Genomic DNA, 20,126 nt, shown 5'->3' on the forward strand with positions numbered 1-20,126 from the left:
GTTGATGTGGGGACCAATGGTAATTGTGGGTATCGGGTCATTGCCGGTTTACTCGGGAAAGGAGAAGAGAATCACACTCTTATTCGTCGAGCACTTATTTTGGAGTTGACTTCACATAGGGGCCTCTACAACCGACTTTATGAGAATAAAGAAAAGTTTGATAAAGTTCACGATGCGCTTGTTCCTTCCCTTATCTCTCACGCACCAGTTTCAAAGTGGATGTCCTTCCCTGAGATGGGTCATCTTATAGCAAGTGTGTACGATCGGGTGTGTGTCGATTTAACGAGATTTGGGTTTTCAGAGACATTTTTTCCAATTCATAGTCGCCTACCTATAGACGCGTCCGTCCGCATCATTTGTATTGGGTATCTAAGATCGCGCCACTTTGTACAAGTTTTGTTGAAATCGGGGGTGTCTTATCCCGGCCACGTCATGTGAGTGGACGACACATCATACAAAAGAGGCGGACACTTGGCCGGATCCTTTTATTGAAAGAATGGTGGTGTTCGAAGAAATAAAGAAGCAAGAGGGAGAAGAAAATAGGGAAAAGTCGGAGAATTTACCGGTTTTAAAATTAAGCGTTGACAATTCGTTCGATGCATTTTAGAATTTACCGGATCATTTTTTGTATGTATTGTCGTGACGAATGTAAAACCAATACGATTCAATAGATATATAATATTATCTATTTAATGTAGTCAACATTTATTCTTACCAATTTAATTGTTTTAATTGAAATGATGTTGAAATTGCACATAATAAATTGAAATTTATTCTGTTTCTGCATAATTCGGATATGCATATATGAAATTTTTAAGCATTATGGCTTATTTCATATATGCATATCCGAAATATCCACTAATAGCAAGATAAGATTTCTTAGGTCCATATTACTCCAAAAAAAGTCTATAAATAATGTTTCTATAAACTTTCATCAACATCTCAAGCCAGACTAAAAAACGACTCAAACCTACCTTTACCTTGCCTTTGTCTACTTTAACAGTGGTTACCCGATGCTGCTTCAATTTAGGTTCTTGAGCGACACGTCGTTTGCAGAGTTGATTTAGACACTGAACTCTCTCTTGCAATATCCAGAAAATCGAAAGGTGGTCAAGCTTCAGTATCGTTCATCTTCACTTGACGCCGAAGAATACGTCAAGTTCACCCCATTTAATTTCAAGAACGATGACGATTTAAAGGTTATGTGGACAACTTTTCAACAATATTCTTCGAGGGTCCGATCGAGTTAGATGTGAAACTTCAAAGATCGGAAAAAGACGTTATCAAAATATTGTGCCGTCCTCAACTACCAATGTTTAACAATATGTAACTTTAAATTTTTGTTGAACTATCTATATAATTTCGATTATTTATAATAAATCGATGCTTTATTTTTATGTTGTTATGTATTTTATCCCAGACATTATTTCGAATATACACATCTGAAGGTGACTTCGAATGTGCATATCCAAAATCACCTTTTATTTTAAGAAAAAGATATCTTCGGATACACATGTCCAAAATAAAGAAATATTTTAGGAATTTCACCACGGATATGTAAGTTATATGGATGCAATGAAAATTTCTGGTGTTCTTATAGCATCGTGGTTTCAAAAATAGTGGTTATCTTGCCATTCCCCGATGTTTTTGTTTTATTTTATATACCGACCTGTCAACTCACTATTAAGCAAGAAAATTACACTTTTCAATACATAAATTGAATGAACCAATCTACCACCATCCCATTTTTTGCAGGATTTAATAATCCAGTTTCCCATGCGAAAGATTTGAAAAGTTAATATTCTACTTAAATTGAATTATAACCATGCTCTTAGTCTCAATTCCAACTGCTTCAAATTACATAAGATAGATTATTTTATTTAACATCAAAGTACCTTGCGAAATTTCCTCTTAATATGTACAAATGGACGAGGTTAGGGTGAAAAATAAATTGGTAAAAAAGGTGAAAAATAAATTACAAATTGCACATAGTAGCTCGCAAAATTCCATCGCTCCGCCTTTCCAGATGAGCTCTGCAGGCTATTTCATGAACTGTCTTGAAAACTCAGTTGCCAGAGATCACTCGAAAACTCAATAACCTGACTGCATAAACAGTATTAAAAAGGAAACGAGTCTGTCAGAGTTACTAAAAGTATACATCCTTTATTAACTGTCCAATTGATCATTAATACTATATTAGAAGCATGTTGCATTGGTAAGGACTACAGCTCCTAAAAAACATATATTCCTGCCATGTTGGGTTGAGAGAAAAATTAAAATATTGAATTTTTTTTTAGGTAATAGGAATTTGATGAAAATCCAAAAGCCGTGGTTGTAGTAACTGGAAAATTGAGAACTAAATTCGAGCAAAAAAGTTATTGGATGTCCAAAATCACAAGATGGTCAAAATAGAGAAGAGCCCAAAGAGCACTTACACCTAATCTCTATTCTACTGTCATATATCATATGGAAGTCCATAATTACAACAAAATAAAATGCAGATTCTCTAAACAAAAAATGTACTACTAAAAAAATAGTAGTTCATTCTTACCTTACGGCCTCGGCAAGTTTCTTTGGGTATAATCATTGAAGGAAATTAATATTCTTAAGATCCAACCACAGCTTTTGCTTCAGAATCTGGCTTACCCTAGAATATATTGAAACCAAACAAACATTCCAAATACAGTTTACAAAACAGATTCACAAAAATAGTAACGAGAATAAGTTCAAACAATATACATAAGGGCTCTACTATTTGTTGCGAAAATGTTTGGTACGAAAGCAATTTAACTAATAGGATGCTTTGATAACCATACAAAGGTGGTTAACCAAATGAATCACGTGTTATATTGCTAGACTTCCCGGAGAGGGAATAGGAGGGAGCAGGCTACTGATTTGATCAACAGAGCCATGCAATCATGGTGTGCATAGGGAAAATGTGTTTGGTATTTAAGAAATTTGATGTCTTCCAATTCCAAATAACAGAGTAACATTAAAGGTTAATGAATTATCAAAATATTTAGCTTGTTGAATAGAATGCTGGACAATTTCTGCACAGCATATTAATGGAAGACATGGGCTAAGACCTTGATTTACCTCTGAAGCTTGGTTCTTTCGAATCTTCCTAGTGGGAGTCCTCATGGTAACAAATTCCTCAGCTGCAGTTGGATGAATGCCTACTGTGGCATCAAAGTCCGCCTTTTTCAATCCAGCTTTAATAGCAACTGCAAACCCCTGTGTAACAAGCATTTTTACAAATAAGTGAATTTAAACTCATGTATCATTATCAGAGCAATATAAGAAAACAGCTGCGGCAACAACAAAAACCTGCGCAATTTCAGCAGCATCTTCTCCACACATGTGCAATCCAATAACTTCATTTGTTTTTGCAGAGACTATTAGTTTCATAAAAACCCGGTCTGGAAGCCCAGAGAGGGTGGCCTTCAGCGGCCTAAAATTTGCTGTATAGACATCAATATCACCATATTGTTCTGCAGCCTGTGCAAATAAACAAAATGTTAGTAAGAGCATAATCTGCATGATTTATTAAAATTTTCAGAATATCATTGAAATGGATTCAGCATGCCAAAGGTCAGTCACCTCTTCCTCCGAAAGACCAACTCCTCCAATTGGTGGTTGGGAAAACACAGCTGAAGGAATAGCTCTAGAAAAAGATGAATATAACACAATCTGTTAGGAGGCTATGAAATACAAAAACAGGATAGCCTATATGCTACTATTCAACATTACAAGCAGGATTAGGAATGTGATGATTAAGTTAGTTAAAATGAAAAGGCGAAAAGGAAATTCTAATCATAAATATATGCACAAATGACTAGCAAAATAAACAAAAACTGCATATTTAGCACTTAAGAGCAACTACAACCACCACCACCAGAAAACTTGATCACACAGTTGCACATGTTAATGTGAATACAAGATCACACTCACAAAGATGTTTTTGATTCATGGCAAACTCAACAAGCATACAAGCAACAAGGCACAAGCAGAAAAACTCAAGGAAAAGCAAGCATTGGTCACTTATGACAGAGCAAGTCGACCTACTATGCATATAGGTCGACTCAACACAAGCAAAACAAGAAAAATGCAGAAAAGCAGCAGCTAGGTCGACCTACTGTCAACCCAGGTCGACCTAAAATTGAGAAAATTCCATACACTTCTGCTAGGTCGACCCACACATCAACTAGGTCGACCTAAATTGAAGAAATGTCCCAAAACGCACTTGAAGAGAATTCTGGTCGACCTACTTCCCTAACAGGTCGACCTAACTGGGAGCAAATATCATTCTAAACTAATGCACCTCTGCTAGGTCGACCTAAGCACTACAAGAGGTCGACCTAATTGATCAAAAATGCCAAAATTTCTGGTTTTCTCTGCTCCAACTGATAAGCTCTCATATATATTGTCCAAGGTTCAATTATTGCAACGAACACCAACGACTGAAAGATACACAAAGTCTTCTCATCTTCGTTCGTCATCATCTCCAACACAATTACACATAATCATTCTTGCGTTGAGGGTTAGTGATCGAGTTCGATAACGTCCATGGAACGGAATTGAAGATTCCTAGTGGGTGAAGATTTGTGGGGTTTTTGGTGAATAAAATCCGAGGGTTTTGTCCTCCAAGATAGGTGTTTCTTGGGGGTTTTAATCAAGAGGTTTCATCGAGGATCCATCTGAGTGTGAAGATTGAAGAACAAGGGTTCAAGGCAATTCAAGACACTGCAGAAAAGGGATCAAGTGAAGCTCTTGGATCACCTTGATCTGGCTCAAGATTAAGGGGGAAGAAAATTCAAAGGATCGACAAATTCGGTTTATTGTTTATCGCTTTGCTTTCTTCTTTGTATAAACTGCTTTCAACATTAATGGAAGATTTCTCAATTTCAATTTGAAATTGGGGGCAGACGTAGTCGTAGCGAGGACGATCGACGAACTGCCTGAACAAATATCGTGTTCTTGTCGCTTTTATCTTTTCATTTACGTTCTGTTCATATTTGGTCATAATTGCAAAATTGATTAACGATTCAAGTGTTAAAATTGTGAATTAAGGTTTTGCATAAACATCACAATTCACCACATCTTGAATCATCATCAATTTGAACATTATCACCAAGTGTTTGTCTTTTTGCTTATTCCATTATTACTGCATTGCAAACCAAAGTTTGTCAATTTAGAAGTTAATTGATTTTCAGCTGTGAAACGTATTGATTCGATAACATATCATTTCATCGTTAATCTCAATTATCTTGTGGTTTTGTCACATATACGACCCTTGCAATAACGGTCCGGAATAGACGCAAGTCGATTCAGAACCGCTTTCGCTTTAGTTCGAAATAATTCCGAAAAATTCTGTGAGATCTATTCACCCCCCCTCTAGATCCTCAGGCCAGCGTCTAACAGTTAAAAACCAAAATATCAAACCTTGTTAAAAACCATCTAGTTTTTTCCATTTTTCCACATCTTTTAAACTACTAAGCTCTCTTCAAAATTTACACAAAAATTTAAGGAGTTAACTGTCTTCTTGACCATATAAGAAACAATGGTGTAATAAGCTTTGCCATACAAACTCATCAGAAATCCATTGTCAATTTATTAATCATCTAAGATTGATAAACATAATACTTTTCAAAGTTTAAGCAAATAAAAACTAAATAACATACTGTATTCAATGTTTGTTGAGAAAGATCAGCAAGATGGTTATAAATGGTTAAACGGTTAGATTTATGGTAATGTCTAAGAAGCCATTTAATTTATAAATTTGCCAGCCTCATATTGATCACTAAATTCACACTACTTTAGCAAATTAGCATGATACACTATGTATATTACCTATAATCAGGTTTTGTTGGCTCATTATGAAACAATGTTTTTACCAATGCCACTCCCTCCATCAAAGCAACTGGGGTGAGATTTACTCTATTTGTAGCATCTCCAATCGCCCAAATAGAAGGAACCGATGTTTGAGAGTATTCATCAACCTGGGCGAAATACAAATAAAAATAAATGACCATATGAATATTTATCATATAGAAACCAATGATAAGCTTACACTACCTCTATTGATCCATCTTTAGCCACTTTCACACCAATAGACTCCAGGCCTAAATCCTGCAGTGAAATTATAGCTCATAATTATCTCTTTCAGTTACATGTATAAGACAAAAAGACAAAGGAAAATTTTAACCCCAAAAATAAACTTCAAGAGCTTGCAATCACACAAGAGTTCAGACATTCCTAATCTTTGATAAATATGGAAATTAGCTTTCAGCATCAGCACATAATTATTCATGTAAAGGATTAACCAAGGAACTGAATGTGTAATGTTGAAAAGAAAATTTTAGGACCTAAATGTGTATATGGGAAAATATCGACATTTAAGTGAAGAAATAATACTAAGCTTAAACTATTTTTATTTGATAAATTATATTCTCTTTATCAAATCCCTTTTCAATGACTTTATTGAATGAAGGTAATAATTGCTAGGCACAAATAAACATATGCCCTCCAAATTATTTTCTATTCTAAAAACGTTATTTGTTGGTACTTATTAGTTTTCAAACAGCCAATCACAAGAAAATAACAAAAATACATAGTCACGACTAATACCTTAGTATTAGGTGTGCGTCCTGTGGCAAACATAATGTGAGAGAAACCTTCCTCAGTACCTTTGTTGGTCTTTAAAGAGAGTGTCCCATCAGCTGCCTTAGTGATAGCTACAGGAGACTCCTCAGTATGGAATTCAATACCTCTAAGAGCCATATTTTCTGCAACAAAATCTCTAATCTGCAGACATAGTTCACAATTTGATTGTAAAAGAAGAGTTAACGGTTAACACAGGGCAACGATTCAATAATATGTATTGTCCATGATTGCTTACCTCTTCATCAAATCCCCGCAAAACCTTCTGTTGTCGTATAAATACATGAACTTCACTTTTCAAACCATTAAAGATACCAGCAAACTCCAAGGCAATGTAACCCCCACCAACAATGGCTATCTTCTGAGGCTTTGATGGTAAATCAAGGGCAGCATCTGAATCTATTGCATATTCATTGCCAGGAATATCAGGAATGAAGGGCCGACCTCCAACTGAAACTAAAATGTTTTTCGCTGAATATAACTTCCCATCAACATCGACTGTGTGAGGATCGACAATCTGTAGAATATTACAAAACCGATATCAGCACACAAAAAAACTTAATGTTTCTTCAATTATAAAGCTATCTAATACTTGGAAATGGATCCAAAGAAAAGAATCATCCCACCTTTCCACGGCCTTCAATCAACTTGACACCGGCATTTTTCAAAATATTCTTATAGATACCAGTAAGCCGCTGCAACTCGGCGTTTTTATTAGCAATCAAACTACTCCAGTCATGCTTAGGTTCACTGTCATATCTCCATCCAAAACCATTACTTTCTTCAAATTCATGAGAAAATTTTGAGGCATAAACAAGCAATTTCTTAGGTACACATCCACGTATTACACACCTGCACAAAGATATGCATTAAGATGGTTTCAGAATAGAAACAATTTTGTACACATTTTAAAAAGTGATTAATAATTAATTACATTCAGTAAATAGTTAATAAACTCGTTAATCATCAAAGTAACTTCATTAACCACATATTTTGATGTTTACATGGATAAGAAATCCTAAGTAGTGAACAGGGGCTTACGTGCCGCCGACACCACCTGTGGTATCGGATGAGATAGTGGAGAACGGGAGCTCGCAGATGGCGGAAGAAGCGCCGGAGTTTGAGGCAAGGCGGGAAGCGCGGACGCCTCCGCTGCCAGCGCCGATGGTGAAGAGGTCGAAGTCATATTGGCGGGCGGGCTCGGCGCCGTTTTGGGACTCAGCGCGGACGGCGAAGGTGCGAGGGGGAGGAGAGCGAGAAATTAGGGTTTTGGTGGAGAGAGGGAGAGGGATGGAGAAGGAACGAGAAAATGGGAGGGTTTTGGTGAAGAAAAGAGTGCTGCGAGTTAGAGTTGGAGAACAACAGGAGAGAGAAAGTGAAGTAGCCATTGCTTGGTTTCTCTCTCTGTTCCCGGGGGTGATTAGTAACCAACCGCGTTAATAATAATCCGAATATCTCAGTGGAATAATAAAAGTTAGAGTTTGGCAGTTGCCAAGGTAGAATTGGATTCCTCACGGGCTTACCTAGTAATCTCAACTCTGCAAAATAAAAAGATATCTTTTTAATAATCTTAATTATGCAAAATAAAAAAAATTCTTTTTTATAGTCTGATACATGATATTTCTTTTAAGAATATCTTACTCCACCCTTCCACCCTTTAATTCTCTCTTGCACCATGCGAGTTTCTTAAAATGCATCATGTTTTTGTAGATGTATTTTCGGAAATATTTTTTCTGTTTAGTTATTTTGTTTTGTAGATACACATATCGAAACTTCTGTAGATGCATCAACGAAAGCAATTGATGTTATATTTGCGCCAGACTCTTCTCCTCCCATATTCTTCACTTTTCTCATTTCCGAACACTCAAACTCTCCAAACCTCAAAATTCAAACATTCGCAAAACTTACTTTCTTTCTTTCGAGTTCGGCCGATAACGTCAACATCAACTATCAACACCTTTCAACCACTTCCAAACTTAATTTAATCGGTAAATTTTCGACTTTTCGAGTTATTTTAGAGTATTTGTAATAGAGATGGAATTCAATTTTTAGGTGTAAAAATGATTGGATAATTTTTGAAATATAGTTTAGAGACAATGTAGGTACTCTTTGATGTGTTAAACGGATGATCAAGCCACCAAAATGGGTTTTTTAACCCTCTGCATCAGTGACCATACGCAATTGTTGCGTTTTTGAGGTTTTAGAACCTTTCGTAGATTCATCTACGAAAGAATGGAACGTTGGATCATTCCATAGATGCACATACGGAAGAAACCCAATTTTTTGAAACGTTAGGTACTTTCGTAGATGCATCTACGGAAGAACAAATTTTTATTCTTTTCTTCTTATGACTATACAGTATCTAACTCGATTTTATTAGTATCACAATTCAGATATTATGGACGACCATCCAGACCGCATTATATATGGGAGGACTACACAACATGCATCCATGCGGCATGAACGGATGCATGTAGTATCACATGTGACTGATGGAGCTGTCGTTCTAGGAAATGTACCTGCTACACCCGTTCCAACAAAGCCTTCCCCATCTGTTCTAGTCGAGAGGCCTTCTCCATCTGTTCCAGTTGAGGGGCCTTCTCCATCTACTACTTCATCACGGAGGCCTCCGGGATGATGTTGAGGGTTCCTCACATATGACCTCTGCCCGCAGACATCAACGGGGCAGTTATTCTACTTCTGTGCCTGTACCAGTGACGGTCGATGCAGGATCTTCGGTGCCACCTCCTGAGCTGCACAAGGAAGATCCGGTGTCGGAGCTTGTCTGGTACCCGGGGGGTCCTATAGATGCATCCATGTTGACAGGGTATGCAGATCATTCATCCAGGCATATCTGGGAGTGAGAGGTAAATTTTCTTCGGTTATTACTTATTACTTTTTTTCTTCAGTTTCTGACTTTGCTTATTAATAACAATGTTTTTTTTGGAAAATTTCAGGATATGGATTTCCAGAGTTTCTACAACCATGACCGGAAGATTGTCGCTCTCGCGCAGCCTGACGAGCCATGGTTCCAGGATGTACTTGCAGCTTCTGGGATAAGGGACCTCTGTTAGGTCGGCTTCTAGACGATCCATAATAGGATGCTGATGGCATTTACAGAGAGATGACATCCAGAGACTTCGTCATTTCATCTTCCTCATGGTGAGATTATCATCACTCTTGATGACGTGGCATGCCTCCTGCATCTACCTATCAGGGGTACCCTTCTTGGTCAGGTAGCCTGACGAAGGAGGAAGCAATAGAGATGTTGATTGAGGAGTTGGGGTTGATCCTGATGACGCGCTTGAGGAGGTGGAGAGGACCCGCGGGGTGCACGTGAGGTTTCACTTCTTGCAGCGGATATATGATGTCGAGCTTCTTGCGCCACATGAGGCTGCTGGTGACGAGGCAGAGGCGGATATACACATAGAGCGGGTGCTGAAATGTTATTTCCTATATTTGATAGGCACTTAGCTCTTTGTAGACACAAACTCGTGGTACATAGACGTCGTTTTTCTGAGGTGCTTATCAGATACCGCACGTGTCCATGAGTACAACTGGGGAGCGGCTACATTGACGTATAGCTACCATAGACTCGAAGAGGGATGCCTGTGGAAGGCAAGAACGGTTGACAACTGTATCCTCTTAGTGGTAACAATCTTATATCCTTCTATATTTTTTGAAAATTTATTATACATTTATGATAGTATATTTGATCACTGTATTTTTTCGAGGGTTGAATATTACCGCACTTCCCTGAAATCATTGGCTAGGAAGAAGTGCCTGGCTACACTAAGGTCATGCCGCGTGCCAGAGTCTTCGTCCCCTCAGAGGGAACTAGGTGACGGATCCTTACAGATGCTATCTTGATCGCATGGCTACCGAGGACGTCCGATATGACTGCTATGCTGATCACCGTGAGACGGTTTCATGGGATGACATCGCCCTATATTCTGGATGGTTAGCTGTCAGTTCGACCATTATTGTTCATTATCTTTCGGAGCGCATCATGCGTCAATTTGGCTACCAGCAGACGATACCTCGCGACCCTATTGTCTCTGTTCCTATCGCCATGACCCGTCGGCAGCTAGATGATGTCTTTGCAGACTGGGAGCATCACATGGTTCTTAACAAGACTTTGGCGACCAGATCAGAGGTAGATTGGAATTGCGTCGACGAGTACATCACCTAGTACTGCAGAGTGTCACACCCATACATGATTCTCACTGCACCGGGATCACCACCCAGACCACCCAACGATGAGATTTTGCAGACTCATCAGGCTCAGTTGGACCATACTCAGGATGTTCTTCCTTGGTGTCGTCAGATAGCTGACATGGGGCGAGCAGCCATTGCAGATGGTTTCTTTCTTGAGGGGTCTGATGCCAGACGTGTACTGGATGGTATGATTAGGCTGACAGAGGAGGCATTTTGTACCATCGACATTGTGCCAAGACAGGTAGGGCACTGGACGGTAGAGGCAGAGTAGCTAGCAGACGGCGAGGTGGAAGCAGACGCAGAGGCGGGGTCAGAGGCAGAGGAGAGGCGTGGGATGATGTCCGACACACACAGTAGTGATGCCTGCAATTTTTTTTCTTTTCTGTATTTTGATTTCATTTATGTACGTTACTTTGATTATGTATTCGACATGTTGGCCGACGATTTATACGATGTATTTTTTGTGTGTACTATTTACAGTTGCCTTTAAATTGCATTACTTTAATTTGTTATAATTTGATTTTCCATAGATGTTATAAAAATTGAGTTTTGAAGTGATATGCAGGTAATTTAATATATAGCAGAATGTTCCGTAGGTACATCTACGGAACACTCTGTTTTTAACATGTTTCGTAGATGTAGCTACGGAAGAATTGTTGAATTGAAATAATTTAAATTAAACAAACATTTACTATGTTTTTTTAACGCTTCTGTAGATGTTTTAACGGAAAGATACAAATTTTTGGAAAAAATGTGCTTCCGAATATGCATCTACAGAAACAGGAAGCATAATTAAAGTTTCGCCATATGACTGGGAGAATTAAGAGGGTGTAATGAAATTTTCTCTATTTTTTTTTAATAAGTTCAAAATATCCAATCCAATTACAAACTAAACACCAACAAAACAAACCACATACCAAGTGAGAACACAACTTAATCAAAACAAATAGAGGGGTTAATAGGGGCGGAGCTATAGCCCAGCGAGCCCGGGTATGCGTCTGGGCTTAACCCCTCCTTTCGTTGTATACTCTCCACCTAATAGTTGGTATTTTAGACAATACTAGAGGCAAAATTAGTAATTTTTAGATAAAATTAAAGGCAAAATTAGTCAAAACACGGTGTAAAATTTTTAGACAAAAGTTTTAGACAATTAAGGATAAAATTAGTAGAAACAAAGTGTAAAATTAGTAAAAACAAGGTATAATTTTTTTGCCCGGTCTTCCTAAAATTTCTGATTCTGCCACTAGTTAATACACCACTCCTCCCACCTATACTCCTTAAATGAAATTAAAGGTGGTGCATTACACTTTCATTCGATAAAAATTTAATATTAAACTATGTCAAATAATAAATTTAAAAATATCAATGTGATTTAGTAGCATAATATATAATTGGTTGTTATTGTAAAATTATTTTATATTGTTCGATCATATTCTTTTTTTTCTTCATTTTTATATATTATTAATATTTAAATTCGTGCAATTAATTATTTTATTAACTAACAAGCATAAAATTGTAGTAATATACATAATAATTAATTATATTTTTATATAAATTTTAACATAATACATCAAAAAAATATAATTCAAGATGTAAAAGCAAAAGTCAGAAGCTATAATCAAAGCATGAGCATAAGTTTGCATAGTAACATGATTCATAGAGTTAGACAAACCAGTGACAATTACTATAAGAAACCATAAAAAGATTTAGGGTGGTGTCAAATAATTTAGAGCTCTGTTCTAAATTTTAAAATTGATTTTATTATATTGATTCTTATAGATCTTATTGTGAAAACTTAATAATAAATAATTTAATCATATAGTAATCTTTAAATATTAATTATTAAATAATACTTATTAAGATTTATAAAATTAATTTGACGTCAAACTTTTTTATTATAGATCACTAAATAAATCCAATTTTTTTTAACTTTATAAAATAATTTTGCTAATGTGTCATGTTAAATTTGTCCACCTAATATAACACATTAGTAAAATTATTTTTAAAACATGAATGTAATTTTTGTAAGAACAAAATTTGGTTCTGCAATATATATCTGAGTTATGATGATAAAAATGAAGTATTTGTGAAAGAACTATTTTATGTTCTGATGTTTGTTTCTGTGCAAGATAATATTTATCAAAATTATCAGATCAAACAAACACTATCAAGACGAGTGGTGAAGATCATATGTGAGTTACTATGTGTAACACCAGTCGCAAACATTATGGAGAAGCAAGTATGCTTCTGTATCTGATCACAATCGGAAAGATCTAAGGACATTTGATATTGCTGTTGCAATGATCCTATAGATTATATTTAAGAAGTGGTTCTGTTTCGGAAGTCAGCGGAGATTCTGAATGAATAATCCTCTGAAGAACCAAGTACCTAAGACTCTGAAGACTGAAGGTTCAGAAGGAACAAGTGCTGAAGATTCTAAAGACTGGAAGTTCTGAAGATTGAAGTTTTGGTTTCTAAAACAAAGAATTCTGAAGACCAAGTACTGAAGCCTCTAAAAACGAAGTTTTGAAGACTTGAAGTTCTAAAGATTGAAGTTGCAAAGAAAAGTGTTGAAGTTTGAAGATAAGGTTTTGAGCGAACAAGCTCTGAGAAACTTAAGACCTGACTATCAGAAAAATCAAGTGTCATGACTTTACTCATGCTTCAAACATCTATCATCAGAAGCCTCTGAAGTTGAGAAGACAAATGTTACCGTTAGCAATGATAAGTATGAAGGATAGAAAAACACTTAGAAAGGGGGGGTTTGAATAAGTGTAGCTTTAAAACTTGTAAGATAAAAACTATTTGCACAATGATTTTTATCCTGGTTCGTTGTTAACTAAACTACTCCAGTCCACCCCCTTGGAGTGATTTACCTCACCTGGGGATTTAATCCACTAATCACACAAGATTACAATGGTTTTCCACTTAGACAACTTCTAAGTCTTCTAGAGTATACTGATCACAACCTGATCACTCTAGGAACAAACTGCTTAGATACCCTCTAAGACTTTCTAGAGTATTCTGATCAACAACCTGATCACTCTAGTTCTTACAAATTAATGTAAACAAATTCTTTTAAGAGTTACAATGCTTCTTAAAAAGCTATTATCACAACTGTGATTTTCTCTTAAGTTTAAGCTTAATCTCACTAATATATTACAACAGCAATGTAGTGAGGTTGAAGATGAAGTTTGAGAGCTTTTTGAATTTGACAGCGTTTCTGTATATTTGCGCAAGTGTTGTATTCAGCTTCTCATCAGAACTTCTATTTATAGGCGTTTGAGAAGATGACCGTTGGGAGCATTTAATGCTTTCCGTATTCCGTACAACATTGCATTTAATGTTTCACTCTTTTGTCAACTACCTCGAGCCTTGCTTTCGCTGTGTCTACTGACGTTGCCTTTAATAGCTTCTAACGTACCTTTTGTCAGTCAGCGTAGCATGCCATCTTGTACTTGCTTCTAATCTGATGTTTGTGTAAACAACGTTTGAATATCATCAGAGTCAAACAGCTTGGTGCAGAGCATCTTCTTGTCTTCTGACCTTGAAGTGCTTCTTAGCGTGATACCATGAGAACTTCAGTGCTTCTACTTCTGATCTCAAGTCCTTCTGATGCTTCCATAGACCATGTTCTGATTCTGCTTGACCATCTTCTGATGTCTTGCCCGACCATGTTCTGATGTTGCATGCTGAACCTTCTGAGTCAGTGCTTCTTGCGCTGATTTTGTGCATACTCTTTATATAATTCCTGAAATGGAAATTGCGTAGTATTTAAGTACCACATTATCTCATACAAAATTCATATACATTGTTATCATCAAAACTAAGAATATTGATCAGAACAAATCTTGTTCTAACAATCTCCCCCTTTTTGATGATCACAAAAACATATATAAATGATATGAATTTGCAATCAGAATATCAGACGGCTAAAGACAATTACACAGTTATAGCATAAGCATATAAACATAGTGTGTGAATATGTCTCCCCCTGAGATTAACAATCCCGCCCTGAGATAAATAATCTCCCCCTGAAATAAATACTGGAAGAAATTTACAAATAAAGTACTTCCCTGAGTATTTTCCATTTCAGTTGAGACGATCACATATGCTTAGATCTTCAGAACATTCATAGCTTCTGCTTCTTGCTTCCATAGGACAGCTTCAGAGCTTTGAATTTCTTCTTGAATCATTGCATGCTAGATTGTATCAGAACATTGTTGAATGTACCAGAGCATCATCAGAGCATCTCTACATCCTGAAATGTTACAGAACAAGCTAAACGACAAAAGTCAGAGCATGAATGAATCAGAACATAAAATATGTATCAGAACATATAATATGTATCAGAGCAAAAAACAATAATGTTTCAGAGCATATTTAGAACAAAAACATGCATCAGAACATATAAGGAATAAGAATGAGTTAGAGCATATTCTATCATCAGAATATCATAACATTCTTTCTTCATGCTTCTGATCTTGAAGCTTCACAGCACTCAACTTGCTTCAATTTCCATGAGCTTGTTTCCATATAGAATTGCTTTTCCTCATGTCTTTGCTTCTCGTGTTGAGCTTTTAAGATTGTCTTCAATCCTGCAAAACACTTAAAGACATAGAACTTGCAAATTCTTGTTAGAAATGTGGAGACTTACTCCCAGCAACTGATAAAATAAATCAGATCATTTATCACACAGTTTCTCCCCCTTTTTGTCATAACATCAAAAACACAAAAGATTCAGATGAAAAACAAAACAATATGAGAGAAAAAGAGGATAATTTTCATTGATTGCAAAAGAGAATTATCAGAAGATACAAAGGAATAAGAAGATAAAAGCACAACGCAGATGCAACAAGGAAGGAAACAACTAAGACACAAAAGACTAAGACGACCCTAGCTTAGACATAATCTTGGCCACCATGTCATGAATCCCGGCATTGCTCTCAATCTGCTTCTCCATGAATAAGCGGAACTCAGCATTGATGTCATCTTGCTTGTCCATACGAGAAGCTAGCTCAGCCTGATTCTTTTGAATAACCTCTAGAGTCTTCACCAGAAGAGAGGGCTCACCAGAAGAAGCTTCATAACGTCTGTTCAAAGGGACAGCAATCTCAACTGCAGCTTCCATTGTCAGATCATCATCATGATTTTCCTCAACAGGAATAGTCTCAGCAGGATGATCTTCAGCATCAGCTTCTCCCGTAGAAGCATCTTCTTCATATTCTGGAGCAGGAAGATCAGAATCTCCATTCTCAAGAGCTTGAAGAATGGCAGCAAGATTCCTTGGAGCAGAAGGACCTTCAACTTCTAGAGGATCAACAACTTCTGGAATGACCAAATTGGGGTCCTCCTCAGAAGGATTTTCCCTCAGAAAGTCAAACAGTGACTTGAAGTCTCCAGTCAGAACTGGATACCTAGGTCTCCAGACCACAATCTCCATGCAAGGATTGTCCAGCAATTCATCAACAAACATCTTCTCCTCAAGAACTCTCCTGTTTCTGATGGGATGATAGTATATACCATCATCAGCTTCTAGTCGATAGCCAGCATAACCAGGTGCAGCAGCCACTAGTCTCTTCTGGACTCTCATAGCTTCAACCTGAAAATCCTGCCGAAAGCTTCTCCAAAGGTTTCTAGTAGAAACATCATCAAAATCATTAAGGAAGGCATCTCGCAAGAGATCCAGCCTAGAGACAAATTCATGCTTGAACAACTCCAGGAAGATATGAGGTTCAAGTTCAGGAGGGTTGAAGGTGAATTTGTAGTCAGGGTAAAGGAGGCAATATGGGTTGGATTTTCTGGAAGGTAAGGGATGGGATAGAGAAGGTGGAACTGCTGTGGTGGATGAAGATGGAATATCTGTGGGGAGGATTGATGAGGATAGGATATCAGAAGGTGTGAGAGGATAGACATTTAGTGGAGTGGGGTTCAAAACAGGTGTAGAAAGAGATGGTTGAGGAGGATTTGGAATGGTGAAGGTGTTGTGAGGTTCAGAAGGAGGAGGTTGGATAGAAGATTGAGGTTGAGAAGGAGGTGGTTGGTATACTTGCCTGGGAAAATTTGTAGTTCTTTCAGCACGGAAAGACTCCCTGATGCGCTGATCTTGATATTCTTTGGAGTTTACTTTGACAAGATCAAAGGTGACCCTTTGCTTCTTAGCTTTCTTGGCTTCTTCTTCTTGAGCCTTTCTCTTCAGCCTTGCTTCTTTCTTCTTCTGATCCTTCTTCTGTAAGTCAGCCAGAGAAGGAAGGGCTCTTCTGCTTAGCTTGAAGAACTTGACGAAGGATTCATGGTGAAATGCTAAGATGCAGACACAAACTAGGGTTTATGCATTGAATGCAAAAATAAAGAGAGGACAAATGAAGAGAGAGAGTGAAAAAGATGAAATGAAGATGAAGAAGAATATATAAAAGGTTGGATACAAGAAAGTAATAAATGCAATATGGTTTAAGTGAAATGATTACAGAAAAACATGACATGAATTTGCATTTAATGAGATATGAAGTTAGGAGAGATAAAGTGACAAAATGAAATGATTTGCACAGTTACCTAGGGCGGCGTCTCCTCAACTGCACGCATGCTTGTCCAAAAATAGTGAACACGTGTTCATTTTCTGGAAAACTGGTGATAACTGTTTTACTTTAAAAGAGATTCTGAATCAACTTAGATAATGAAACGTTAGTAATAACAGAATCAGAACTTCTAATTGATCAATATCAGAACTTCTTATAAAAACATAATCCCAACACATTTCAGAACTTAGCCATACGTAAGACCTTCTCATCTTCTCATTCTGGACATAAATCCATACTGATATTCTTCAGAATGAACTTAAACCTATCTTCAGCAAGGGGTTTTGTAAAGATATCAGCCCATTGATGGTCTGTATCCACAAAGTTTAAAGAAAGAACACCCTTCTGAACATAGTCCCTAATGAAATGATGTTTAATCTCAATATGTTTAGCTTTGGAATGTAAGATAGGATTCTTAGATAAACATATGGCAGAAGTATTATCACAGAAGATAGGAATGTTACTCTCATATATTTGATAATCTTCTAGCTAACTCTTCATCCAGAGCATTTGTGTGCTACAACCAGCAGCAACAACATATTTTGCTTCTGTTGTTGAGAGGGCAATGGTAGCTTGCTTCTTGCTGTACCAGGAGATCAGGTTACTTCCTAGAAATTGACAACTTCCAGAAGTACTCTTCATTTCAATTCTATCTCCAGCATAGTCAGCATCACAAAATCCTACTAAGTTGTATTCTTTAGATCTTCTGTAGACTAAACCAACATTAGTAGTACCTTTCAGATACCTCAGAATTCTCTTAACAGCAGTTAAGTGAGATTCTCTAGGATTTGATTGGAATCTAGCGCACAAACAAACACTGAATAAAATGTCAGGTCTAGAAGCAGTTAAATATAGAAGAGATCCAATCATACCTCTGTACAACTTTTGATCTACCTTCTTACTTACCTCATCCTTACCTAGAACACACGTTGGATGGATAGGAGTTTTGGCTTCTTTGCTTTCAGAAAGATTAAACTTCTTCAGAAGTTCTTTCACATACTTCGTTTGATGAACATATGTTCCATCAGAAGTTTGATTGATTTGAATCCCAAGAAAATACTTGAGTTCTCCCATCATACTCATTTCAAATTCAGCCTGCATAGACTTAGCAAACTCCTTTCCAAGTGAGGCATTAGATGTTCCAAAAATAATATCGTCAACATAAATTTGACAAATTAAAATGTCCTTCTTAGATGTTTTACAAAAGAGAGTAGTATCCACTTGTCCTCTGGTGAAACCATTGTTCAGAAGGAAAGAACTTAATCTTTCATACCAAGCTCTAGGAGCTTGCTTCAACCTATACAATGATTTCTTTAGTTTGAAAACATGTTCTGGAGACTTAGAGTCTTCAAAACCAGGAGGTTGGTGGACATAGACTTCCTCATCTATATAGCCATTTAAGAAGGCACTCTTAACATCCATCTGATATAGAGTGATGTTATGTTGAGTGGCAAAAGAAATTAATAAGCGAATAGATTCTAACCTGGCCACTGGTGCAAAGGTTTCTGTATAGTCAATACCTTCTTGCTGACTATAACCCTGAGCCACCAGTCTGGCTTTTTTTCTTACCACTTCTCCCTTCTAACTAAGCTTGTTTCTGAAAACCCACTTTGTACCAATGATGTTGAATCCTTTTGGTCTAGGAACAAGATCCCATACATCATTCCTTGTAAACTGATTAAGTTCTTCTTGCATGGCAATTATCAAGTCTGAATCTTCTAGAGCTTGATCAACAGAAGTTGGCTCGATCAAAGAAACAATACCTAATTGACATTCTGCATTGTTCTTAAGGAATGATCTTGTTCTAATAGGATTATCTTTCTTTCCAAGAATCACATCTTCTGAGTGAGCTGAGGTGAGTCTAGAAGATCTTCTGACTGTTGGCTCTTCAGAAATTCTGATATTCTCTAAAGATGCAGCAACTTGATCTTCTGATCCTTTGCTTCTGAGATTTTCAGCTTCTGAAACTTTGCTTCTTGGTTCTTCAGCTTCTGATATATCAATATCTATATCTGCAAAATTCTCAAACTACTTTGGCTTTTCAAGACCAAGCTTATCATCAAATATGATATTGATTGATTCTTCTACAACCAATGTTTCAGTGTTGTATACTCTGTAGCCTTTAGAGCGTTTAGAATATCCAAGAAGGAAACATTTTTGTGCCTTAGAATCAAACTTACCAAGATGATCTTTAGTATTCAGAATGAAACAAACACATCCAAAAGGATGAAAATATGAAATGTTGGGCTTTCTGTTCTTCCACAATTCATGAGGAGTCTAATTTAGAATAGGTCTTATAGAGATTCTATTCTGAATATAACATGCAGTATTTATTGCTTCTGCCCAGAAGTGCTTAGCCATATTGGTTTCATTGATCATGGTTCTGGCCATTTCTTGTAGAGTCCTATTCTTTCGCTCTACAACTCCATTTTGCTGTGGAGTTCTAGGGCAAGAGAAATCATGGACAATACCATTTTCTTTGAAGAACTCCTCAAAGAATCTGTTCTCAAATTCACCACCACGATCACTTCCGACCTTTATGATTTTGCACTCCTTCTCAGATTGAATCTGAGTGCAGAATTCAAAGAACACTGAATGAGACTCATCCTTGTGTTTTAAGAACTTTACCCATGTCCAGCGGCTATAATCATCTACGATGACTAATTCATATTT

General features: G+C 36.9%; 2 protein-coding genes across 3 annotated transcripts; one reads left to right on the top strand and one right to left on the bottom strand.

Moving 5' to 3' along the window:
* Positions 1–1,857: 1,857 nt before the first annotated feature.
* Positions 1,858–8,137, bottom strand: LOC131644444 (glutathione reductase, chloroplastic/mitochondrial). Of its 2 annotated transcripts, none has more exons than XM_058914948.1 (11): positions 7,702–8,137; positions 7,287–7,512; positions 6,899–7,177; positions 6,628–6,804; positions 6,076–6,129; positions 5,851–5,999; positions 3,601–3,664; positions 3,328–3,498; positions 3,097–3,234; positions 2,552–2,647; positions 1,858–2,099 (listed from the first exon to the last, which is right to left on the bottom strand). In XM_058914948.1, exons 1-10 carry the CDS (start codon positions 8,046–8,048, stop codon positions 2,606–2,608), a joined length of 1,647 nt encoding a protein of 548 aa, XP_058770931.1. In that variant the 5' UTR covers positions 8,049–8,137; the 3' UTR covers positions 1,858–2,099; positions 2,552–2,605. The 2 variants fall into 2 exon arrangements, with proteins under 2 accessions (XP_058770931.1, XP_058770930.1); XM_058914947.1 differs by having other exon boundaries at positions 1,858–2,103.
* Positions 8,138–10,534: 2,397 nt separating this feature from the next.
* LOC131656893 (uncharacterized) lies at positions 10,535–10,852 on the top strand. The gene has a single exon (XM_058926458.1). The coding sequence runs from the start codon at positions 10,535–10,537 to the stop codon at positions 10,850–10,852; it is 318 nt and encodes a 105-aa protein (XP_058782441.1).
* The last annotated feature ends 9,274 nt before the right edge of the window (positions 10,853–20,126 follow it).

This window comes from Vicia villosa, linkage group LG1 (genome assembly GCF_029867415.1).
Source record: "Vicia villosa cultivar HV-30 ecotype Madison, WI linkage group LG1, Vvil1.0, whole genome shotgun sequence".
NCBI lineage: Eukaryota > Viridiplantae > Streptophyta > Magnoliopsida > Fabales > Fabaceae > Vicia > Vicia villosa.

Bases quoted from the DNA above. Each gene is read 5' to 3' on its own strand.
- LOC131644444 (XM_058914948.1), bottom strand. From the start codon at position 8,048: ATGGCTACTTCACTTTCTCTCTCCTGTTGTTCTCCAACTCTAACTCGC. The intron at 6,805-6,898 runs GTAAGCAATCAT...CTATGTCTGCAG, and splicing joins TGCGGGGATTTGATGAAGAG to ATTAGAGATTTTGTTGCAGA. The intron at 6,130-6,627 runs GTATTAGTCGTG...ATTTCACTGCAG, and splicing joins GACGCACACCTAATACTAAG to GATTTAGGCCTGGAGTCTAT.
- LOC131656893 (XM_058926458.1), top strand. From the start codon at position 10,535: ATGGCTACCGAGGACGTCCGATATGACTGCTATGCTGATCACCGTGAG.